At 42.1% G+C, this 26,014-nt stretch overlaps 1 protein-coding gene across 1 annotated transcript in view; it reads right to left on the bottom strand.

Moving 5' to 3' along the window:
* The window catches only part of CSRP3 (cysteine and glycine rich protein 3), a 43,201-nt gene extending 18,101 nt beyond the window's left edge, over positions 1-25,100 (bottom strand). The window contains exons 1-3 of the mRNA XM_061610671.1: positions 24,986-25,100; positions 11,635-11,778; positions 5,598-5,766 (exon numbers count right to left, since the gene is read on the bottom strand). Of these exons, the coding sequence (XP_061466655.1) occupies positions 5,598-5,766; positions 11,635-11,746 (281 nt within the window). The 5' untranslated portion in view covers positions 11,747-11,778; positions 24,986-25,100. The remainder of the gene's footprint in view (positions 1-5,597; positions 5,767-11,634; positions 11,779-24,985) is intronic.
* Between the last annotated feature and the right edge of the window lie 914 nt (positions 25,101-26,014).

The following is a 26,014-nucleotide window of genomic DNA, read 5'->3' as shown; positions in this document are numbered from 1 at the left end:
TACTGTGCAAATATCAGCAAAAATCCCTTTGCCTGACAGCACAATATCTAAAGTGCTACTGCTGGTCAAAAAAGAAAAGAAAGGTTTTTATCTGACGTTGGAACCCAGCCGTTGTGGGTGCCGGTCTGACCTCAAGAAGCAGGGTATTGCAGAGCGGGGGGGGGCTGCCAAGGTTCTGACAAATTAGATAGTGGTACAACCAACAGAGTCTCCCTGGCAGATCTCAAATCATGTTCAGGACAATATTGGGGGATGTGCTCTTTCAGGTAGTCAGATCTCAAGGGCTTTATATGTCAACACCTTGAATTGGGCTCTATAAGCATGACAGCACATTACAGTTGCTGTTTTTAATTTCTAACTAGGACTTAAGAGTTGACAAATGCAGTATGGCATGGTGGGAAATGACCACCACCATCACCACCCCCGCTATTTCTTTGCTGAACCTCTTCCTGACAGGCTTGCTATCACCAAAAACACTGAGTTGTAATGATGACAATAATGAAAGACATTGGCAATTAAAAGGTCACTTGAAATTTGAGGTCCTTATCTTAGCCTCCAGAGACAGACTTTGTTTAGTCAAATATAAGTACCACTGAGGTGCAAATGAGGGATGAGTAGAACAACAACTGTTCATTCGAAATGTCTTCCCAAAGCAGAAAACAACATACAAAATATTTGTTTCCATGCAGGAAATCTATTCAGGATTATTATCCTCAAGAGACCCCCTCTAGGATACACACCTTAACATGCTGAGGGGGTGTGAGAGTGTTGAAGAAACTGAGACCAATGCCATCAGGAATCTAGACCAAGAGGCTAGACTCCTAGTAGGGGCACCCAAGGTGGAATGCTTAAAGCTGAGACACCAGACTAAGATGCATCCAGACTCAGAGGAAGGCAATGGTAAACCACCTCTGAATATTTCTTACCACGAAAACCCTATGAACAGAGTATCCAAAATGCAACACGAGATAGTGGTGGAAGATAAGACCGCCAGGTCAGAAGGCACTCAATGAGCTACTGGGGAAGAACAAAGGACAAGTACGAGTAGCACTGTGACTAATGATGCAGCTGGGTCAAAGCCAAAAGGAAGCCCAGAGGCTGATGCGCACAGACACGAAAGGAGAGTCCGGAGTTGTACGATGCACACAATAGGAACATGGAATGTGAGAAGTATGAACCAGGGAAAGTTAGACATTGTCAAGCAAGAAATGGAACGTATCAACATTACAATTCTTGGCATGAGTGAATTAAAATGGATGGGAATGGGACACTTTCAGTCAGGCAACTACAAAATATTTTATGCAGGAAATGAGAAATTAAGAAGAAACAGGGTTGCTTTAATAGTGAGAAGTGATGTAGCAAAAAATTTTAAGAGCTATAACACAAGGTCTGAGCGAGTTATATCAATGAGATTTAACAGGAAACCTATTAACATAACCATCATCCAAGTCTACGCTCCAATGGCAAATGCGGAAGAAGAAGAATTGGAGAGATTTTACGCAGAAGTGCAGAAAGAAACTGATCACACACCAAAACAAGATGTGCTGATAATAATGAGGGACTGGAATGCAAAAGTAGGGAACAGAGAAGAACTAGGAATTGTGGGGAAATGGAGCTTAGGAGATAGAAATGAAGCAAGAGAAAGACTTACTGAATTCTGTGAAGCCAATAATTTGTTTCTCGCAAACACATTTTTTGAGCAACCGAAAAGACAACTGTACACGTGGACATCACCAAATGGGCAATATAGGAATCAAATTGATTATATAATCAGTAGCAGAAGATGGAGAAGTTCCATACTTTCTGCGAAAACAAGACCAGGAGCAGAAGGTGGTATGAACTGGTCATATCGAAAAACAGAGTAAAGCTAAAGAAGAACAACAAAGCAATCATAATGCCAAAATACAATTTCCCAGAAGAATATAAATATCAAATAAGGAACAGATTTGAGGCTTTAAACTTAGTTGAGAGAGGCCCAGAAGAACTATGGAGTGAAGTCAGAGACATTATCAGGGAAGAATGCAAAAAGACAATACCTCTAGTTAAAAAGAGAGAAAAACCTCAATGGATGACTGATGAAACTCTTAAAATGGTTAAAGAGAAGGAAAGCAAAAGCAAAAGGAGATAGAAACATGGTTAGAACCCTAAATGCAACAATACAGTGACTAGTATGTAGGGACAAAGAGAACTATTACAATCGTTCCTGTAAAGAAATAGAAGAGGACAACAAAAAGGGAAAAACAAGAGCCCTATTCCAAAAGATTAGAGAAATTAAAGGGGAATCTAAACCAAGTGTAGGGATGTTGAATAATCAACAGGAGAACACACTGACTGACTGAGATGAAATAAAAGGAAGATGGAAGCAATACACTGAAGAACTCTATAAAAGAGATGCCAGGATGACAGATTCATTCATGGAGGAACCAGATGATGAACCAGAAATTTTAGAATTTGAGGTGAAAGCTGTTCTCAAAATACTTGGAAGAAACAAATCAGCAGGAACAGATGGCATACCAATAGAGTTGCTACAAGCTACTGAGACTGAATCTGTGTCCTGTCCAGAGCCGGAACCACGAGGCTGAGATTCGGGTGCAATTAAATCTCGTTTTATTAAAGTAATAGATACATCAAAGGCATTGCACTTCATAGAGAAACCTGCACTAACTCACTTCCTTCATATGCCGCAGAACATGTCTCCCCACTGTGAGCTGCAAGCTTAAGTAGGGAACGTTTTTGATAGTAATCTTTGACTTCTTTGCAAGTCCTGTCTCTGCCCTGTCCGTTTCTTGCGGTGGTGGGAGCGAGGTGATGGGGGGTTGTCTCTAACGGCTCATCGGAAGACACCTGCTCCTGAGTAACGGGCTCGAGGTCAGGGGGCTGCATCACGCTGGTGGCATCCTGGGAACTGCTTGGTAAGGGAGGAGTTGGCACTTTCGCTGGAGCTTCCCCCAACAGGTCCTCAGCAGCAACTGGGGGCGGCACGCTCTCCTACTCGGAGATTGCACCATCTGTGGGAACTGGCTGGAGTTCAGGCTCGCTTCCCCCCCCCAAGGTCCCGCTCAGACTCAACAACTCCCAAGTCTTCTGTGTCTTCTGGCAGCAGAGGCACCTGAAACTCATGCCTCCTCCCTTCCTGTCCCTTCTGGGAGAGCTGAGCCTCAACAATCTGTCCAAATTCTGACAAAAATATGGAAAACTAAACAATGGCCCACAGACTGGAAGGGTTCAATACACATCCCAATTCCAAAGAAAGGGAATCCCAGGGAATGCAGTAATTATCGACCTATTGCCTTAATATCCCATTCAAGTAAGGTAACACTAAAGATTCTACAACAAAGGCTCTTACCATATATGGAGTGAGAAATGTCAGACGTCCAAGCTGGATTTAGGACGGGAAGAGGCACCAGAGATCATATCGCAAACATGCGTTGGATAATGGAACGGACCAAAGAATTCCGGAAGGAAATCACCCTGTGCTTTATAGATTACAGCAAAGCCTTTGATTGTGTAGATAATGAAAAACTATGGAATGCTTTAAAAGAAATGGGGGTGCCACAGCATCTGATTGTCCTGATGCGCAACCTATACTCTGCACAAGAGGCTACTGTAAGGACAGAATATGGAGAAACTGATTTGTTCCCCATCGGAAAGGGTGTGAGACGGGTGTATTTTAACATCCTATTCGTTTATACGCGAAACATATCATACAGGAAACGGGATTGGACCAAGATGAAGGAGGTGTGAAAATTGGAGGGAGAAATATCAATAATTTAAGATATGCAGATGATACCATACTACTAGCAGAAACCAGGAATGATCTGAAAGAAATGCTGATGAAAGTTAAAGAGGAAAGCACAAAAGCAGGACTACAGCTCAACGTCAAGAAAACTAAGGTAATGGCAACAGAAGATTTATGTAACTTTAAAGTTGATGAGGACATTGAACTTGTCAAGGATTATCAATACCTTCGCGCAGTCATTAACCAAAATGGAGACAATAGTCAAGAAATTAGAAGGTGGCTAGGACTGGGGAGGGCAGCTATGAGAGAACTAGAAAAGGTCCTCAAATGCAAAGATGTATCACTGCACGCTAAAGTCAGGATCTTTCAGACCATGGTATTCCCGATCTCTATGTATGGGTGCTGATTCATAGGGTCACCATTAGTCAAAATCAACTTGAAGGCATATAACAACAACAACAATTAAGAAGCAAGACAAGAAGAGGCTAATGACATTGGCCCTTGTGATCAGCTGGTAGCATGAAGCATCCAGGTCTGGTATAAAAACATTGGCCTTGCTTGATCAACAGTGCATAAACTGCCAGCTCCATACCATAGCCATATAACTGTGACTCCAAATCAAGTCCTCTGATCTAGTTCCAGCAACAGACAGCAGGACCCCCAGTTTGGGAAACTCCTGTCCTAGTCCTGGAATAAGGTACAGTGACCTACGACACCAACTTGCCCCAACACTATGTACAAGATCAAGGACCACAAATGGTGGCACTAAAACCCATAATCAGCTTGATCCACACTGCATGTCGAGCTCCTGTGCATGCAGGGTGTCTAGTTATTCAGTGAACATAGGAAACTACCTTATACCATGTCAAACCATTCGTGCACCTAGTTCAGTTTTATCTACTCTGACTAGCATCAACTTTCCAGGGTTTCCCCTGCCTCCCCCCAACTCCCAGTCTTGCCTGAAAAGTTGGGAAATTGGGACGTCATTGGGACCTCTAGAATGCAAAGCTTGGGCTTTATTCCCTTCCTTTACTGGAAGGACTTGATTGATGTTCAAAGGGAACATGCACACCACACATAGACCTGCTACCACTGTTGAAATGACAGGGGCAGTTCTTGTGCATTTAGGAGCTCTATGTGTTCATTGGCATTCCTGTACCCACAAAAAGTCCATAATTTGGGATAAAGTAGTAAGAAATCAAGTCCTACTGAGTTTCAAATAAGTTTGCTTGAAGTTACAACTTTGGGAAGTAATTATTTTCTGATTCTACAGCTGATGAGAATCTTTACAGAATTAACATAGCTTATTAATACCACCATGAGTATTATAATGCCCAGTTCTTATTCTTACTGTGCTGCAATTATAACCTTTTATTCTATGCCTTTATAATAATAGGAACATAGAACTCTGCAAAAGTAGTAGTAACCCTTAACCTTAACCACCCATGGCAAATTTTCTGCCTGCCTTCCCTTAGAGAATGCAGATTGCATTGTGACTATTGAAGGATTCATAAAATCTCAGTACAACACAGTAAAATAATTTCATCATTGTACTGAGATCACATCCCTTTGATTGTACGACACTTAATGAGTTAACAATTGCTGTGAATATTAAGATCTGTGGTGACATATGTAAAGCAAGGGCTCTTTCTGTAGAATAATTGCCCACAGGAATAGGAAATAATTGTAAAGTAATATTCTGCAGGCACTGAACATCATTAAAATGGATATAAATGATTAGATCTATTGAAGAAAACTCCACAGAAAAGTCTATACTACAAGTTCCATGTTGTTATGGAAACTAAATGAAGTGAGTTGATGGAAGTGTAATGATCAAACAACCAAGGATTTCACTCACTGCTGTAGATCCAGCCCGAGATGCTCTCCAGTGTCTGTACTGAGGCAGCCTGCGCCTTGTCCGTAGCCAATCCCTTTGGGACCATATTTTCTCCCGTAACAGGTTTTGCAATAGATTTCAGATTCATGGGCTGCTACAGTCGTACTGTCCAGAGCTTTTCGACAAGCCACTGGAAAGGAAGCAAATGCCTTTATGAACCTTTATCACAACATAGGTACCTGCATTTTACTATACTGCTATAGGTTTGGGGGTTTACACAGGAGAGGGTTGATGGAGCCAAAAGGCCTGGAAAAAGTTACTTACTTAAAGGTCAGTGGCAAAATATGCTAGACACATCTATGGTTAGTGAAATTACAGGTAAACGGCCCTGAAAGGTTTGGAGAAGATTACAAGCTAAGTGCTTGTACAAAGAAAGAAAAGGATAGAAGTAATAGTTTTTAAGTGTGACAGAGAGGGGAGAGAACTAGCTTTGACTTCTGCAAGCATTTGGGTATACAAGGGGGAAAATCAAATGTGAAAGTGGGAGGATTTGGCTGCTTTGTTGGATTGTTAAACTGTGCCTCCTCCACCTACTTGTGTATATGTAAACAAACTCGAATATTGCTGCAGTATTTGTAAGACTCCAGTGATCTCTCCCTCCCAAAGGAACCAAATCTGGGTGCATACTGCACTCATGAAACTTCCACACCACTCAGGGAAATAGAGTGCTCTTTGCAATATTTTAAGTCAGTGAAGAAACAGTGTAGGCTTTTAACCAGAGATTCATTCTGAAAGGAAATATGCCAGGGCTCAAATCTGCTTAGAAGTCCCACCACCCACCCACCAAGGCCAGGTTGCCTTGCCCCTGATTCTTTATGTGTATTATGTATTTTGTATGTGTATGGAGAGGGAAAGCATTCTATACATACACAGAGAAACATGCATACTTCATTTTCCCACCATGTGCCAAGGAGCCAGAGCTTTGGCACTGAAAATAGACTCTATGACAGATTCTAGAGCAGATATAAAACATTATAATGAAGACCGTGAATTGTAAAGTATTTGTTTCAAATCTCTTCCCAGCCACAAGCTCAGTAAATACCAAACCACATTTTGGCAAATTCAGTCCTACCTCCTCTGCCTCAGGACTAATAGCGTTGGCCTACCTTACAATGTTGCAAGAATTACTGAGATGATCTCTGTGAAGTGCTTTGAATATTCATAAATGCTACGTATTATTATTGAGGCCTGGTCCAAATTAAGCCTTCCTTGTTTCTCAGAAATGCATATTTATAGGGTAAATCCAAGCCACAGCTTTGGGAAACAATTACTTTCTGATTCTACAAATGATTGTTACATCTGTGTATTAACAGAACTAAGTAAAAGCATAACCAGAATTGTAAACGGCTCCAGTTCTTATTCATACTTGTGAAAAAGGCCATATTCTTTTTGGAGATGCCTGATATAAAATTAACAAATGTCACTGCAAATTGCCATCAGTGGATTTTGGATGCAATCCTAAATCATGAAGACAGATAGCTGGCTACTGAAAGAGGAGTATTGGGTGTGGGGAGGAGAGAAACGGTGCAGTTGTACAGATGCCTACTCAGAAGTAATCCAATAGGGTTCAAAGGGATTTACTCCCAGGTAAGTGTGTATAAGATTACAGTCTTAATTCCCCCCCCTAAAATTAAGACAATTAAAGCAAGAAGTTTTGGGAAATTGTGAAGCTGCTCTGTCTCTGTTTTGCATTCTCCTCTGTGAGGAAATGATAATTATGTTACCATGGGTGTTAAAAGGTGATGGACACTCTGGCAGCAGATAAAGTGCTTCTATTTCTGGCCCGTTTGAGACAATCTGTTGCTTGGCGCAACAGATGGAGCACAAGCCCTTGAAGTGCTATTGATGAAATAGCTCCAAGAGATTGATAAATTGGCTGGCAGACATCATGAAGCAGTTTGGGGCTTACAAAATGTGATCATGCCACATGTCCACCACAGATGTGCTTTATGTAAAAGTCACCTGAGAAGCACAGTAAGTAGACAGCAAGCTGCACATGAAGGAGTATCTTTCAAGTCAGACATCAAGCAGCAAATAATAGACGGGGATTTTTGGAGGGAGGGTATTTTTGTTGGCATTGTGCAATAACAAGAAGATTATTAGTCAATGCATTTGATGGCATGTGATGGCCGCTTTAGACATCTCTAGCTTTTGATGGGCTATTTATTTAATCTCTATGCTTTTTGCCGTTGTTGATTTTGTTAATTTTATGAATTGGTGTGATTTTACTATTTTACGGATAGTTGATGTTTTTATTGCTTTGTTTTAAATTTGCTAAATCTTACATTTTTGTAAGTTGCCTTGGGTCTTTCTAAGAATGGCATTTAAGAAAGGTATTAAATACAATATATTATTATATCCCGCTCTTTCACTAATGTTCCCAGCATATCATACATCATGAGCATAAGATTATACACTATAATTATAAATTTTTTTAACAAAGTTTCAAAAAGCAGTGCCAAAGGACATACAGTGTAAAGCAACCAGACAAATAGCAGCAAGGCTCAAAGATATTACACGTACACAATGCAAGTCTAGCCATGTCTACTTAGAAGTGCATCCTGCTGAGTTCAATGGGATTTATTCCCAGGTAAGTGTGTGTGGGACTGCAGCCTAAATCTGACTGCAATTAACCTAGATGTATATTAAAATCCTTCAAACGAAGAGTGTCTTCAGTTTCTGGCCAAACTCTCATGCTTGCTTGCTAAATATCTCAAGCGCAAGACCTCTGATACTGATCTTAATTCAAGGTCAACATTGCCATGTTGTTCAGGATGGACAGAATTGGGGTGGGGCTGGGGCACTTTATTATAATAGTTATATCCAGTAACATGGAAGGCTTTTGATGTTTTCACCCCGTTACAATGTCTTTGAATGACAGTAGCATGTGCTTCATGAATGCTCCTGTTCATGCTGATTGTAGTTTATGTGGTTTACTGCTGGCAGGAGACACCTTGGGTTTTTTTCTTCTTCTACACTTTCAGGAAGAGAAATGCCATCACCTTCTGAGGCAGAGTGCTGCCTGCCTCCCCAGTAGAGGCAAAAGGTGTGTAGAAATAAAATGAATTGCCAGAAACCTATTTAAAGTGTGAGTAGACCTGCCCTTCACCCTTTGCTGTCAATCTGCTATTCAAAGAGGGCCAGGAAGAAAAATAATTGCTTATCAGGGTCTTAGAGACAGTCAGTCCTTTCTAATGTTTAAACATAAATCAGCAATTCTGTTTAAAACCATCACTCCTTGTCCTATCAACAATGGATGTCAGTTTAAATTACAGGAAAGTAAATGAAGGATTGAACATTAGAGAAGATGGACTACCAATCAAGGAAGATCAGTAAGAAAACAAACCACTGTCTGCCAACCATCAATCCTTCTCTGTCCATGCCTTACTAAGCTAGTTATTCTTCCAACACTGTCCTGTCCTCCTTAATTTTATTTGATGTTCGTATTATTTTATTTGCACCATCTGGGTTTTGCATAGGTCCTAGCAAAATCTTTGTGCTAAATGATTTTATTTTATTCACTGAACCTTTAAAGTGCTCTGTCACATTTTCCATAATTTGTGTCAATGTTTATTCATTCCCCTTACATAAACAACAACATTATTATAATGGTGAAAACCTGCACCTTGTTATTCATGGTAAGGTTTTGCTGAAATAATGGAAAGTTACAGATTTATTTATTATTATTATTTATTTATTAGATTTATATCCCGCCCTTCGTCCCAGTAGGAGCCCAGGGTGGCATAGTTAATGATAGGGTAGTACAAGTGAGCAATACTAATGGTGAATTCATTCTCCAAGTGTCAGTCCTTAAGTAGCCAAAATGGCACCATCAACACACAAGGAGACTTGGCAGGGGAGAGGGGGCCACAAAAGTTTACAGAAGCAGAAAAAAAACTTTAGGGAAAAAACCCTAAGTGGGATCCCCCAAAACACCCCAATGAGTATTTTTAGTGGCCAAAGAATGAAGACTGACTTTCTGCATTGGTAAGAGAAATAGAATGGAATATCCTAGAAGAGGGCATGGCAGGCTGGTTAGAACCCTGAACAGGAGCAAAAGAAGAATAAAATTTATGTGAAAAAACACAAAGTGGAGGGACACTGCAAAGCAGCCCAAAGAGGACTGGGCATTTTCAGTGGGTACTGAATTCTGAGGAGGAATGGAATGGAATATTCTGGAAGAGAGCATGGCTGGCTGGCTGGCTGGCTAGCTAGAACCCTAAACAGGAGTAAAGAACCCAACATAACCCCTGTAAGAAAACAAAAATGAAATAGAGTATGTTGGAAGAGGGCATGGCTGGCTGGCAGGCTATGAACAGGTAGACTTTATATACCAACATTTTGCTGCAGGTCTCACTACTATTTTGTAGTGTGTGATCATTGGAGATTTGTGGTTAAATGTCACATGACCTTGTACCACATAGTATCAAACCATAAAATGAATCACACAGCTTTTTCACCAAATATCTTTCAGTGTCTTACTAAATACTACATGTTAGATGCCACGTAGAATGGAGCCACATCCCCAGAGTGGAGATAGATTGGACAGATGGATAGATGGATACACGACTTTTAAAAGATGTTAAGAGCTTGTATCCAATTGCCCCTGAAAGCCTGACTAAGGGCTGATTCAACCACAGTACCTGAAAAACCTTTCCTGCATGGTTTGAACCCCTCTCACAACAGTAAAAAAAATAAAGTGCTACTCACATATGGTTCTTCTGTTTTGTAAAGTTATTTCCTATGTGGTAAGGCACTGGACTGTCAAAGAAAGACCTTTCTACACTGCATGTGTGGCATAACATATGATGCAAGGTGCACATGAGTATGTCTGCACACATGTACTCTACATCCCTACAAGTCTTCTGTCTCATATTTTCAGGAAAAGGACAGTGGAGACTGTCACCCTTAAACATACCAAATATCATATATTATGTGCTGTTGTGCTCAGGTCCTGCTTGTGGGCTTCCCATAGGCTGACTGGCTGCCGTGACAACAGGATGCTGGACTAGATGGGCCACTGGCCTGATCTATCCGGCCATTCTTATGCTAGGTGTGTAGTGGGGGCACGTGAACAGGTCTGATATCCTACTGTCTATATGGGATTCTTGGACAGTAAATGTGCAAATTGGTCCTCAAGTTCTGTGGCTACTATTGATAGGTAAGGCAATCTTTGGAAAAATGCATCAGTCTGCCCACCTTTAATCTCTCTATAGTTCATGATGGGTATATTTGAATATGTATCAATTCATGTTCTATGCTCGCCTTAGTGGATGTTGAAATGATGCCAGTTGAAGTGTATATTTGTTTTTTCTCTCTCTTTCTCTCTCTCTTTTTTGGACTAAATTGATTTGAGATTTCAGCCTGTTTTGTGATATTTTGTGGTGTTATTTATTGATACTGTTATCATTTTTAAAATTATCATTATGTTCTGAATTGTTTTTATTATATTATTTTGTTCTTGCTATGTATGGAAGCTGCTTTGAGGTCACCTGGTGATGAAAAGCGGCATACAAATATACTAAATAAATAAATAAATAAATCTCAAACATGTACGTAAATGTATCTCAAACATTCCTTACAAAATTTATGCCCTACTATCATGGAATTCCAGTGGCACACAGGGGATTCCCAAGTAGTCTCCACATTCAGGCACAGACCAGACCTATTTAGCTTCAGCAAGGTGGCTACTTCATGCATCTTTCAGACCACACCCTGGATTTTTTCCCCTAGGATCACTGTCACCATAAAAACCTTTCCCACAACATACACCAGAAATGTGGCTTGTGAACACTATGTAGAAACAAAGGGTTTAATCTGTAGATAATTCCATCATAAACCTCCATTTTGAACATATTAATTGCTGTGTAGCTGAACTTTTATATTGAGCAGAAATATGGGATGGATGCAGTTATTGCTACATGTATGTCTTGCAGTCAGTGAGAAAAAGAGTAACCCGTGGCTATTTGGTGAAAGAGAATAGCATCGATCCACTTACTACAATGGAAGCACGTCTTATGAAAACTCCTGCCATTGCACTGGATTTCTTCAGCATGATAGACGGTCTTGTCACAGGCACCACATTTGGCTCCACCTCCCCAGTTTGGCATCCTTGAAACTTTCAACTGGCTTGAGACACCACCTTTAAACCCAAAAACAAATAAACCAGAATGAGGAGCGATCAAGTGCAGTTTTAATGTGACATTTTACTGGACAAAATTAGGGGGGAATATAACAGGGACGTATAAAATTATGCATGTTGTGAAGAAAATGGATAGAGAATCCTCCCTTGCATAATACTAGAACATAATGGAGTTCCAAGAGATGGAGAGAACAGTCTTAGCTCAGCCTGGAGATCTTTAATTTTCTACCACTGTCTGTCTGCTGTAGAAGGCTTTGAACAGTGTGTTTAACTGAAGAGAGTGATGTGAAAGGGATTCTCGCCCTTTCAAAGTTCTTTCTCCTTGATTTGGGTGGACAACTCCCAGATTCTGACAGGGCTCCTGTATTTTTAAGAGTTGCATGGAAAAAAAGATTCTACCAGGTACAACTTGGCAGCATGGCTTCTGCAAGGGAAAGTCCTGTCTCAGTAACCTATTAGAATTCTTTGAGAGTGTCAACAAGCATATAGATAGAGGTGATCCAGTGGACATAGTGTACTTAGACTTTCAAAAAGCGTTTGACAAGGTACCTCACCAAAGACTTCTGAGGAAGCTTAGCAGTCATGGAATAAGAGGAGAGGTCCTCTTGTGGATAAGGGATTGGTTAAGAAGCAGAAAGCAGAGAGTAGGAATAAACGGACAGTTCTCCCAATGGAGGGCTGTAGAAAGTGGAGTCCCTCAAGGATCGGTATTGGGACCTGTACTTTTCAACTTGTTCATTAATGACCTAGAATTAGGAGTGAGCAGTCAAGTGGCCAAGTTTGCTGACGACACTAAATTGTTCAGGGTTGTTAAAACAAAAAGGGATTGCGAAGAGCTCCAAAAAGACCTCTCCAAACTGAGTGAATGGGCGGAAAAATGGCAAATGCAATTCAATATAAACAAGTGTAAAATTATGCATATTGGAGCAAAAAATCTGAATTTCACATATACGCTCATGGGGTCTGAACTGGCGGTGACCGACCAGGAGAGAGACCTCGGGGTTGTAGTGGACAGCACGATGAAAATGTCGACCCAGTGTGCGGCAGCTGTGAAAAAGGCAAATTCCATGCTAGCGATAATTAGGAAAGGTATTGAAAATAAAACAGCCGATATCATCATGCCGTTGTATAAATCTATGGTGTGGCCGCATTTGGAATACTGTGTACAGTTCTGGTCGCCTCATCTTAAAAAGGATATTATAGAGTTGGAAAAGGTTCAGAAGAGGGCAACCAGAATGATCAAGGGGATGGAGCAACTCCCTTATGAGGAAAGGTTGCAGCATTTGGGGCTTTTTAGTTTAGAGAAAAGGCGGGTCAGAGGAGACATGATAGAAGTGTTGGTCAGTGAAGCAGGCTGTGAGACTCACAGACAGGGTTTTTAGCAGAGAGAGTGAAACCTGAAGCAGAAGGGTTAAGCTGTAAGAACAGAGCGCCAGTTTGCCAAGGTCAGCAGCTGGCTGGGAAAGCAGATAAGGTGGGATGCTTGGAAAAGCTTTGTGTGGGGGAAAAGCTGTCTGTGAAGAGAACTGTGTCTAATGTCTTTGCCTAGTAAAGACTCTTACAAGAACTTGCCTGGCCTGGCTTATTCCTGTTCTATGCGACTCTTGGATTCCATCCTTGTATGATCTATACACGCACACGCCAACAAGAAGTGTATAAAATTATGCATGGCATTGAGAAAGTGGATAGAGAAAAGTTCTTCTCCCTCTCTCATAATACTAGAACTCGTGGACATTCAAAGAAGCTGAATGTTGGAAGATTCAGGACAGACAAAAGGAAGTACTTCTTTACTCAGCGCATAGTTAAACTGTGGAATTTGCTCCCACAAGATGCAGTAATGGCCACCAGCTTGGATGGCTTTAAAAGAAGATTAGACAAATTCATGGAGGACAGGGCTATCAATGGCTACTAGCCATGATGGCTGTGCTCTGCCACCCTAGTCAGAGGCAGCATGCTTCTGAAAACCAGTTGCCGGAAGCCTCAGGAGGGGAGAGTGTTCTTGCACTCGGGTCCTGCTTGCGGGCTTCCCCCAGGCACCTGGTTGGCCACTGTGAGAACAGGATGCTGGACTAGATGGGCCACTGGCCTGATCCAGCAGGCTCTTCTTATGTTCTTACATTCTTAACTTCTCTCATTATCCCAACACTTTGGTGGTGTGAGGAGTAAAGGGCTGGGTAAAAATTAACTCCCAAATGATCTGCCTCATTTGCAGGTGTCAAATTTGAGGCTGAGGCATCTTGGAAAGTTGTCAGGGATAATTAATGTTGCCAAAAGGTTTGTGGAGGCTGGGCCTCCCATTTTGCAGTGGTGACTCTGGTGGCTTTTTCTCTCTGTGTGTGTCTTTTACTAATGGTCATCATTCCTGCAACCTTCCAGAATGCCCCTTGGAATTACATTACGTCTTGATGTAGTATCATTACAGGGCATGCTGGGGAAAGAAATGGTAGGCCCAGGGAGGTTGGCCATTTGGAGGAGCTACATCACCTCTGGTAGCAGTGGCAAAAAAGAAAAGCCAAGCAGAGACTGTGGCCACTACTGTGAAATTGTAGTGCCTTCCTGAGACCTTGGGTGCTTCCAGATGGGTTGAGGGATAAGTGCTCTTCATGCATGCAAGTTATTTGTAGAATTCATACAACATTACTGGCATCAAAATGCCAGACCATTTTTCTTCCCTTCAATCTGGATTTATCCTTTCCAGAATAAATAAGACAGTTGTTTGTAAAACCCTGCTGCCAACAATGCAACAGTCTCAATGACCTATTTGCAAATTAAGCTCCTATCCGGAAGCACCCTTTATGAAACAGAGGCCACTTCTGCACTATACATTTAAAGCACTATTATATAATTTTAAACAGTCATGGCTTGGCTTCCCCCAAAGAATCCTGGGAACTGTAGTTTGTAAAGGGTGCTGTGAGTCATTAGAAGACTCCTGTTCCCCTCACAGAGCTACATTTCTTAAGAGTAGTTTAACAATCAATGCTTCTTCCTAGGAAAACTGGGAATTGTAGCTCTGTGAGAGGAATAGGGGTCTCCTAACAACTCAGCACCCTTTACAAACTACATGTATGGTGCAGATGTGGCCTTACACAGTTCCTAAAATTTTCCTGCCAATTTTGCAGGGCTCTCTACCAAAACACACACACATTTCAAACTGCATTGCTCTCCATGAAGAACTTTTACCTCTGCCTTTTAAAAAAAGCACTTAGAAAAATGTTGCTTTCTGTGCAACTATTAATGGTGCAGGAATTTCCTTAAGTTCTGAATCTGGGAAACAGTTGCCACCTCTTGTTGTTCCAGTTACTGTCTCAGCCACAGTGATGTGTTCACACCTGCCTTTTCAAACTGCAGCTATTTATTCCTTACAGAGTATTTCACGTTGACTCTGCTTGCATGTCATTGCCTTAGAGATTAAGCTACTGCTGAACTTCTTGGATTTATCCCCATGCTGAGAAAAAAGTAGTGGCTCTTCCACATTGTGGTGGGAATATGCAGTGCATATTAAGGGGATATGAAGAATTCTGCCTTTGAAAAGGAAACACTGCCTAACTATTCTGCTCCGTAGGAGGGGCAGATGATTACGCTGCATTCCTGAAGCATTTGTCCTGTCTCTTTGAAGGACCCATTTTGATACTCCTAGTCATGCGTATTCATCAGGAATAGGGGTATACTTGGCTGTTCTTCCAGCAGCAAAAACAGTAGTAAACTTTTACCGCAAGAATACCATTGTAATGGCAGTGTAGAACTCTATAGACTTTAAGCAGGGTGAGGAAACCTTCTCAGCCCAGGGGCCACATTCTCTCCTGGGCATCCTTCTGAGGGCCACATGGCAAAGGTAAATGGGGCCAGAGGAAAAAATGAGTGGGAAAACAAATGCAAGTTTTACCTTTATACAGAAAGTTAATTTCTGTGCACCCTCACACACCCCTTTCTGCCCTCTCTCCAGGTAAGCAAGAGGCCTTATCAGAGTTCAAGGACACGTGCCAGCCAGGCAAAAAACACTCCGGATGTGCAGCTGGGCCAGTGATGGATGTGGGCTGGGGAGAGTTCCAAGGGCCAGATAAAGAGGTCTGGAGGGCTGCATTCAGCCTCCAGATCGAAGGTTCCCCAACCCTGACTGAAAAGAGTAGCCACATGTCCTATTTTAGAGAGATCAGTCCTCCATTTGAAAAGCTATCAAAAGAAAGTCCTCAGTCTGAAGATGTCCTCTACTTGAAAGACTGTCCAGTCCAAAGCAATTTTAAAGATTCATTTAAAAAAGCCTATAAGAAGTAGCTGCCCACCAGTACTTCACACCTGGCCAGGAGACTAAGCAGCTACACAACTCCGCTGGCCATAGTCTTCCCCACTATGGTGAGATGGATCACATTTCTATTTAAATTGTTTTTTTCCTAAATTTGCAGCTATACATCTAAATTATCCTTTGCAAAGTGGTATCCTGTTTTGCTCTCTTTTTTGGCCACCCTGTCGGACAGGCAGCATTTGGCTAGATTCTCTGGCACTTCATATTTCAAGCTTAGCTCCTTTCCTTCTTTATTTCAGTCTTCTCACTGATCTCCCCTCAGCAGATGCTATTTTATCGCAGCTTGCTATGAGGCATTGCTCAGCGACAGAAGTTAAAAGAAATTCTTTCCTGCAGGCAGCGTGTCTGTGAGATGATATGGTTGGTTATGAAGAGAGATTGCAGAAGGCCTTCACATAGGGACTGATCAGATGCCAGTATAATTCAGATCTGATGTTTTTTGCAGATCCTTTTAATTTGGACCATTTGCACGACTTTTTCCCCAATGCGAGTAGATTCAGCTGCTTTTGCCTTTAACTCCAGATTAAATCGATGTGACAAAAACCCAAAATTGCTTTTAAAATCCACATCTACTTCGGTGCGCTTCTACTGTGTATTAATTTCTGGCTGCACAGTTTCTTCGCCATTAGATCCTCCCTTTTCTCTGCCCCTTTCACTGTCTCTGGGCGTCATTTTGTTTCCAGCCGTTGACAAAGCAACTTCCGGTGGCTCTTGCCTTCCTTTCTCCCACTTCCCCCCAATACATCTTCTACCCCGCTCCTTTAAACAAAATCACATTCATCTAAATTATTCACCCTAGAATATCTAATTCTGTGAAAGCTCTCTGCATGTGATGTGAGCGGGTTTTTCCCCACCCCTTCATTCTCACCCTTCTGCAGCGACACCAACTACTCCCTGAGGGTAGCAGGGAAGAGCTGGAGCTCGGTAAATTCCTTCCTGGCTCCCAGAGAGGGAGACTCCCCTTCAGCCTTGGCCAGCTCTCTCGCTGCGGGGGGGGGGGGCAAACTGCTACACGCTGCTCACTATACCCAGGCTTGGAGCACGTGCAGCCACGGCGAGAGGAGAATGGGGAAGGCGCCGCTGGGGTAATTTATAAGCACCCAAAAGCACAGGGAAAAGGGGAGCTGCCTTGGTGTCTCATCCCATCATCTGCTCCACTCACCCCACTGCGATAATATTAAACGATTAATGCTTCCTTTAGTAGGGCAGCTGTAGGTGATTCCCTTTCTTTCAAGCGCCGATTCCTCCCTTCGTTTAGGGAAACATCGTCCCTTCCCCGCCTCCACAGTTAACATTCTAATGTGTGGGCGCGGCAACAAGGAAACACTGATAGCAATAAATGCGCACGCGTGTGAATGCTAAAAAGAAAAACAGCCAATTTATTCGTAGCGAGGGTGGAAGTATGTAAACTGTCAAAATCAATCCCGATGGAAAAAGCAGCATTTTTAATGTGGATCTTGGCTCATATGTGAACCAGCCCATACACTGCGTTCTATAGGGCACATGCAGCATACTGATTCACAGAAACCTGTGGAGCATTTGAAGGTGCATCAGCTCAAAAAGGGTATTGCAGAATTGTAAAAGGTGCAGAAAAGGGCTAGCAAAATTGTCAAGGGGCTGGAGCAACTCCAAGATAAGGAAAGGTTGCAGCATTTGGGACTTTTCAGTTTAGAAAAAAGAGGGCGGGGGGAATAATGAAAAAATGGAAATGGACTACCTTCAAGTCGATCCCAACTTAAGGCGACCCTATGAATAGGGTTTTCATGGTAAGTGGTATTCAGAGGTGGTTTACCATTGCCATCCTCTGAGGCTGAGAGGCAGTGACTGGCCCAAGGTCACCCAGTGAGCTTCATGGCTATACAGTATGGGGATTCAAACCCTGATCTCCCAGGTCATAGTCCAACACTCTAACCACTACGCCACCCTGACTAGAGCAGAATAATAGGGATACATAAAATTATGCATGATGTGAAGAAAATGAATAGATAATTTTCTCCCCTTGCAAAATACTAGAACCCTGTGCTCTCACTGCCTCTGTACCTGCCCTCTCTGAGCAGGCAAGCAATGAGAAGATGATGCACTGGCCTTCTGTTGTGTCCCTTTGATGTTTATTTAACAGTGAGTTGTTTTAGCCACTCCTGTGCTACAGGAATAAAGAGGTCAACCTATGGCCCTCCAGTTCTTATTGGACTCTGCTTCCATCAGCCCCAGCCAGCACGGCCAATGGCAAGGGATGATAGGAATGTAGTCCAACAGTGTCAGAAAGCTCAGAGAGAAAAAGGCAAATAAATATTGTGCCCTTATTCTATTAATCTATGGACAAGGCAGCAAAATACAGATGGGGGCTATGATCACAGTTGGTTGGCAGGTGGCAAAAAGCAAGTATAAGACATAGCAACCCTGAGCATCATGTCTTCTTTATTGGCTCATGTTTCAGATGTGTCACAGAATCTAGTAGGTAAGTGCCTGTTCTGCTCATGGTGCTTTTTTGATGCATCTGAGTAATATTTTCTAGGATGATCAAATGCTAGCTTGACATTAGCACACCACATTATCAGTCAGGCTGTTCTGAACTCCTGGCTGAGTCATTGGCAGGAGTGTCACTTTCTTTATATAAACTCCCCACCCCATCCTTAAGCTCTGCTCAGTTTCTCTCAGTGGTGCTAGACAAAACAACAAGTGAGATATTCTTAACTGAGGCAAAGGATGTCAGATTTTGAAAGATTCATCCAGTCTTTCCCTCATAAAAATTACCAACTAGAGGTAAAAAAAATGGGGAAATTTTTGTGTTTTGGTATTAAGTCAATTTGGTTGTTCCCCAGTTTAAAACATGGGGGACAGACTTGCCTCACTAGTCATTCATTGATTGCCACATAACTAGTTGGGCTGGTTATGAAGCTGCATTACACCAAGTCAGACAACCTGTCCTTTTAAACTGGTACTGTCTGCTTGTAACTCAGGATGGGCAACTGAAGCAACCAGCTATTGCTTCCCTTTTTAGCTCTGCCTCCACTTCCCTCCTCTTCCTTTGTTGTTTCCCCTCTTTTAGCTTGTAAACTCCTGGGGGCAGAGACCTGACCTCTTCCACTCTGTTAAAGCACCATGCACACTGATAGCACTTGAAAGAGGAGCTTCCTTGTATGGAACACCCTTTAGACTGCAATAAGGCTATCCTGATGGCCCATAAGTTGGAGGCCTGGGGAAGAGACTTTCAGTGGTGGACCCATACATCTGGAACTCTCTCCCACTGAAGTGTGTCTTGACAAACTTAACAGTGCTTTAAAGGACAGGTAAAGATGTGCCTTTTCCACCATATTTTGGAGGAGGGTGCACTGTTGTTTTATGATGTTGCTCTTCATGTTGTAGAAATTTTAAATTGGCATAGTTTTTATTAAGTTTGTACTTGTTTTATTTCTGTGCAATAAGGTGAAAGTAATATATGAGATTCATATAAATGAACAAAAAACCATAAGAATAATAAACAATACTTTGAGTGGGAACACTCTAAGCAAAGCTCTTTTCCTGCTGTCTGATTCTAAGATCCTTTTAACTGGAGATGTGAGCAATTAAACCTCCTTCAGCATACGCCTAGCTATGGTCCTCTCTGCTTGCCACAGAACTCCTACTTTAGTCAAGCCTTGCATGCCTCTGTGGCTATGCTAAGACTTACTGTTGCAACTGTAGACATTTCTAAAGGATTAAAGTAGAAGGTTTCTTTTTAAGCTACCCAAAGACAAATGTCAGTCAGTCAACAAACGTCTTACAATAACAGGCTCTCACAAATCACTTACTCTCAGAACTCTGAAAGGAAGCCTTACTTCTGGGACTATTTATAGCAACATTGCCAAACCTTTTCCATCCCTTTCATCAACACTGAATGAAAGTCTGGTGGGCTGGGCCAAGGCAGAAAAAGCTACAGCCAGCTACATTTGGGAACAGATAGAAGCTGCATAAGAAAAAGGCAGGTCTTGGGAATTTTTCCTTCCCAGCAGAGCTACTTCACACCCTCAGAGTGTTATTGGGGTTTTTTGCTCCACCCGTAAGAATTGATAGTGCAACAGTTGGCCATGGGCAATCTAATCTACCTTTTATTGGATGAAACTGAGAAACCTTCATGCAGTTTGTACTCAGATTTCAGCAGAGCATTGATTAACATTTTATTCAGCAACTCCGAGCTGTCTCATGCAGAAATGAAACCACCTTGGACCAATACAGAAGGAAGCCCCTTGAGAGATTTAGAATGGACAAGCTTTTTTTGCTTATTTTTATGTAGCGTCTGTCACAATAATAAACATGATTTAAAACTTGGGCTAATGAGGGATCTCCACCATGCCCAATGAGAGTCAGTAATTAATGTATTAATGTAATGGATGTAATTAATACCCTGAGAAGGATACAATCTCATTCCCCCAAACTAAGGTTTACTAAGGTGCCGATTCTGCTTTATGCAGAATACGCGGTTTTGATCTCTCAAACCCAGCTGGGATTAAAAAGACTCCTCTTGGGCTTTGCGGAGTACTGCAAAAATAATCATCTAATTATCAATCATGTGAAATCTAAAGTAATAATGTTTGCAAGGAGAAAAGTGAGGTTCCCCTGCTTTTTGGGGTCTGTTAAAATTGAGCAGGTCAACTCGTACAAGTATTTGGGGGTGTGGTTCCATGAAACAATAAGCTGGACATCCCAAACAAACTATGTCAAAGCTAAGGCTGAGAAAAACCTGGGTGCAATATCCCGCTTCTTTTTTCTTAAGGGCGGGAAATTTGTCCCTGCTGCAATTTGTGTGGCAAGAACAAAAATAATCCTAATGATACTATATGGGCCCCCAATCTGGTATCCCTTTTTAAAGGGGTCACTCAAAGGTTCCTTCCACCTTTTCCTCAGATCCATTCTAGGTGTCCCACGATGTGCTTCTGGGGCTACCCTCAAACTGGAGGTGGGCCTAAATTCTATAAATTGTATAGCCTGGACTCATACTATTCATTATTGGCTTCGTTGTAGTCCTATGCTACCTCAAGAGTCATTTGTGAGGCAGATAATGAGTGATTCCACTACCCCTACTTGGTCCAAATTGGTGAGGGACAAAATCCTAGCGGTTGGCCTTTCCCCTGTCGACCTGCTTGCCATGGAACACGACAGAGCTATGGTGCTGGTCAAACAGTGGTTGCACGATATTGATAACCAGGAGCTCCTTGCAGCTGCTGTGGGACCATGCTCCCCCCACTCATTGGGCCTATCAGGCTCCCCTCGCAAAGAAGGGATGCGCTACTTAAGATGGCTAACTGTGCCAAAGTATAGAAGGGCCTTTTCTTTGGCCCGTTTTGATGCTCTCCCGTCAAAACTTCTGGAGGGAAGATTTAGAAAATACCAAGGAGCAACAGATACTGCCCCTGTGACAAACCTGAAGTTGAAACGGTCTCACATGTTTTGTTTAAGTGCCCTTTCTATGATGAAGCTAGGGGCTCATCCAGACAACTGCAAAATGTGTGACATGACCGCTTTGTGTTCTCATTATTTTTTGGTCGTCCTGATGACGCCGAGTGCAAAAGCGCGTTTTCGCGCGGTTAAATCCGCTTTCGCACAACCGCGGAAAATGCGATACACTTTTTTAAAGCGTGAATCATCCGTGGTTCCTTCGGCCGCTTGGACGCAATACCGCGGATTTAAGAGATGATGCTGTTGCATGGGCGGTCCTGGGACGGTTCCCCAGTCCCCCTCCTCTTTTCCAGCCAATCCCGTCCTTTGCACGTTTGCGCTTGTGTGGAAACGTCGCCCGGGAAAACATGGCCAATCAGTGCTGTTGGATATACTGCGCAGGTGCAGAAATGCAGGTTTGCGCAGAAGTAGGAAGTCATGGTGGAAAAGCTGTTTAACCGTTTTGGATTAACGTGATTGCAGAAATGCAAGAAAGCATATTTGTGAAAGCAGCAGAAGGAAGGGGAAACTGGAAGGGGAAACACAAATCACTTTTGCACCCAAATTATGATGTACTTGCTGGGGCTTATAAATGGCTGCAATAGGGAGTGTTTGGCAAGCCAAAAAGGGAAATATCCAAGAAGCTGCTTGCTAAATGGAGTAACTTTTCTGCTTTACCACGAATGCACATTTCTGCGAGACTTGCCAAGCAGATATGCTGCTATAGGTGCTCTGTCACAGAGCTATAGCCTTTCGCCCATAGCAACGGAATTAGCTGCAATCCTGACTTATGGCTAACTGTAACCAGAGGGAGTGTTTGGCAAGCTGAAACGGGAAATATCCAAGAAGCCGCTTGCTAAATGGAGTAACTATTCTGGTTTACCACGAATGCGCAGTTCTGCAAGACTTGCCAAGCAGACATGGTGTTGTAAAGTGGGGGACACCGTAACCATACGTGTTGTTTGTGTGCGATGAGAAGCTGGGTGGGCTGTGGCGTGTTTTTCTCCTTTGTAGCCGTGCAGCCTCGTAAGCCGCTTCCCGCTCTTGGGGCACCCCCCATCCCCAGATGAGTGGCTGGACAGCTTCCCCCCTCTCTGCTCATCAGCTGTGAATCGGGTTTGTGTGAGGTACTTTGGCGGGAGGTTTGAATCCCCTGAGTGAATTCCTTGTGCTGCCCGATTCCGGCTCATCAGCTGTGAAGCAGGCTGCTCACGGCTTTTAGGGGGGAGGTGCGAATCCCCTGCCTGAGTGGGTTCTTTGTGCTGCCCGCCGCCCTTTCATCAGCCACCTATGATTTTGCCCAGGGCCCCACAGGCTACGGGAACACTCGTGGCCCCCTCCTCCAAATTCGGTTTGGGCCATGACCTCCATTGCACCCACAGGAAATTCAAACTTTCGCGCTTCCGCGTTCAACATGTGCAGAACTGATAGCAGTGGAAGGGGAGAGGGGAGCAGACGTCATATTTTCCCAACGAATCGGAACATGTGTCGGGGGCATGGACAGGAAAAAAGCGAGAAGATGTTCGGGCTGCGTGTGCGGCAGGTAAAAAAGCGTGTTTTTAGTATCAGCAAAAAGCGGGAAAGGAGCGGGAAAAGGGGCAAGTGAGGACTCTCAGCTGACAGAGTGGGTATGGAAAACCTGGATTATCCCTCTCCGTCTGGATGAGCCCTAGGACTGGTCTCTTATGCCCCATTCTGCAAGCATTCCCAGGTCGCTCTATGGACTCTTTTCTGGTAGTTCTCCTCCAGGGCTCTGACAGACCAATTACAATCCAAGTGACCAAATTTCTGAACTTGGCTATGGAGACTAGATCTAGTAAGTGCGTCTTGCCCCTAAGTACTGTCCGCAGCTGTTTCTCTGCAGAGCCTATTTAAGTTGTGTTAATATGTTTTATTGTTAATTCCTTGTATATAGTGGTTTTAATGTGTCGCAATGGTCGGTTAACCAAGCAATAAAGATACTATTTGATTTGATTTGAATAACAAGATTCAGTCCAACTGTAGTAAATACAGACTGCCATTACCAAAACAGACATGTATCACACTGGTAAGCTCCTTGTCTGTATTACACTTAGGAGCAAGGAGAATTTTAACCCTTCCCTACTATCCCAGAATTCTCATCATGCGTGGAAGTATGGTAGACATTTTCCTCTCTGTTTGCCATAATAATACACACAACTGGCAAACTGTATCTTCAAAGGTGCTTCTTGAGCCACTGAAATTTCAAGTTGAAGGTTCACCTACCACAGAGATGTATTGATAAGTTATACTTTACTAGTTGGTTTTGGCCTTTAAACATGTTAACTCGAAAGTAAGCCCCATTGATCACAGTGGAGCTTACATCCAAGTAAACATGCACAGGATAGCATTCCATACTGACAACCCTACCTTGAAATAAGAATGAAGTCTTCCAGATTAGAACAAGAAAACTGCAGTAATAGCAGTGCAGGCCTTTGGCCCCTCTCTTTTTTAAACAACAACAACTGAATATTACTATTATAACAAAACATATCTCAAATATAATACCACAAAAAACACCACAAATTCTGAGATGATTTAACATAATCCTGGAAAACTGAAATCGGCAACAGAGGAACAGTTGTGGGCTGTCAATACTGTCATTATTAAGACCATTATACTGAACTTGCACCCTCACATAAATGTTGCATATATTTGATGACAATGACTTCTATTTCTACATGTATTCTTTATTTGCTTACAAAGAAAAACACAGAAATATAGTTTCACTCATGCTATTTGGATAGAGCACAAATGACAAAAGCTGTAATGCTGTTTTCACTGAATTACTATCCCTTGTGACACAAGTTGCCTAAGCTGCATTTACTGTAAAATGTACAGCTGACCTAAGAAGAGAATTAAATGTCTCGTGCACCCTCAGTTCTCTGCTTTATCAGGAAATCTAAAGGTTGATTCTAAGTAAAAAATAACACCATCTGATGATGAAAACTGAAAATCTGGCTGCCATAAATTAACTTTGTTTCCAGACTACTACTGCTGCTGCTGCTAGTAACAGTAATAGTAGTAGTAGCAGCAACAGTATTAGGTGGCAAGAAACATTTTATTATAGCACATTACGTATATTTCTTAAGATAATTTATTCAAAGTAGATAGCATTTACACTTTTTGGAAGTCAAGATACCAACCATCACTTTCTCATATAATTTTCACAAACATTACATTGTGCTATAGCTAAAATTATTTTCATTTAAATGGAAGGAAATGACAGAAAAGAACCATACTTTTGGGATAGCTAAAAAAATATTGTTAACAAATAACATGTTAGGGACTTCACATAAAGGAGCATGCCACCAGAAACTTAAAATTCAGAACATCCTTTATGATTTGTACTACCTTGAGTTGTAAATTCAATGACTTTTAGGAATACATTTCTCTTTGTGAAAAGGAAAATGCTCAGCGTGCTCCTCATTAAACATAAGCAGAGCCTTTTGACACTTTCTCATCAGTACCTACCAGAGTGAGTTGTATTCCCTTGTCTCCTGTACCTTTCTGAATAGCTTATGCTAAGGATCCAGCAGTCTTTAAATACTTCCTAGTAGTTACATGCATTGGCTAGGAAAGGGCAAGAGGAGAAGAACTCTCTCTCTCTCTCTCTCTCTCTCTCTCTCTCTCTCTCTCTCTCTCTCTCTCTCTCTCTCTCTCTCTGTGTGTGTGTGTGTGTGTGTGTGTGTGTGTGTGTGAGTGTGTGAGTGTGTGTTGGGGCAGGGGAGAAAGAGTATGTGAGCAATGCTACTGCTATCAGGTGGCTTAAAATAACTTGTGACAAAGCCTTGGACTGAGCACCAGTTATGAGCAAGTTATGGAACAATGCAGGGTCCTCAGATTACACTCAGATGCCCTTTCCAAATACAGCTGCCTAGATATAAAGAAACTTAAAAAGTCAATGTGTCACAGGGCATGTGCTGCGTTTGATTATGATTGACATCTTTAAAAATAAAATTAAAGATAGAAACACTGTTCAATAATGTATGAAGCATTACATAGGGTCCTACAGCCATGAAGAACAACCATTAATTAGGAAAAGACCGTGTACAAATACTAAGTCATGTAAATCATAGAATCATCAGAGCTTGGAAGATTACTTTTAAAAAGTAATAAATTACAGTTACAATTACTTGGCCCAAAAAAGTGGTAATTACCGTTACAATTACAATTGCTCTGAAAGTAACTGATTACTTTACTTTTTCTCAAAAGTAATCACTACAATTACATTTCAGTTACTTTTTTTAAAAAACTCCTACAAGGTGCTGGCCTTGGCTGCTGCACATCTAAGAAGCCTAAAACAATATTAAAAATAAACACACACACACAGGGGGTAGTAGAATAAAAAATTTTATCCATAAGATTAACATAATGGCATAACAGAATCTCACATCCCCCCAAGCAATGAAGATACCCCAGCTCTTGAAATCAAATTTTACACTTGAAATGCTTTTATAATATGTTTCTGTTATGTCTCAAAAGAACAAGATGCTCAAAGAG

The sequence above is a fragment of the Rhineura floridana genome, chromosome 2 (assembly GCF_030035675.1).
Source record: "Rhineura floridana isolate rRhiFlo1 chromosome 2, rRhiFlo1.hap2, whole genome shotgun sequence".
NCBI classification, from domain to species: Eukaryota; Metazoa; Chordata; class Lepidosauria; order Squamata; family Rhineuridae; genus Rhineura; species Rhineura floridana.
This window is presented reverse-complemented; position numbering and strand designations above follow the sequence as displayed.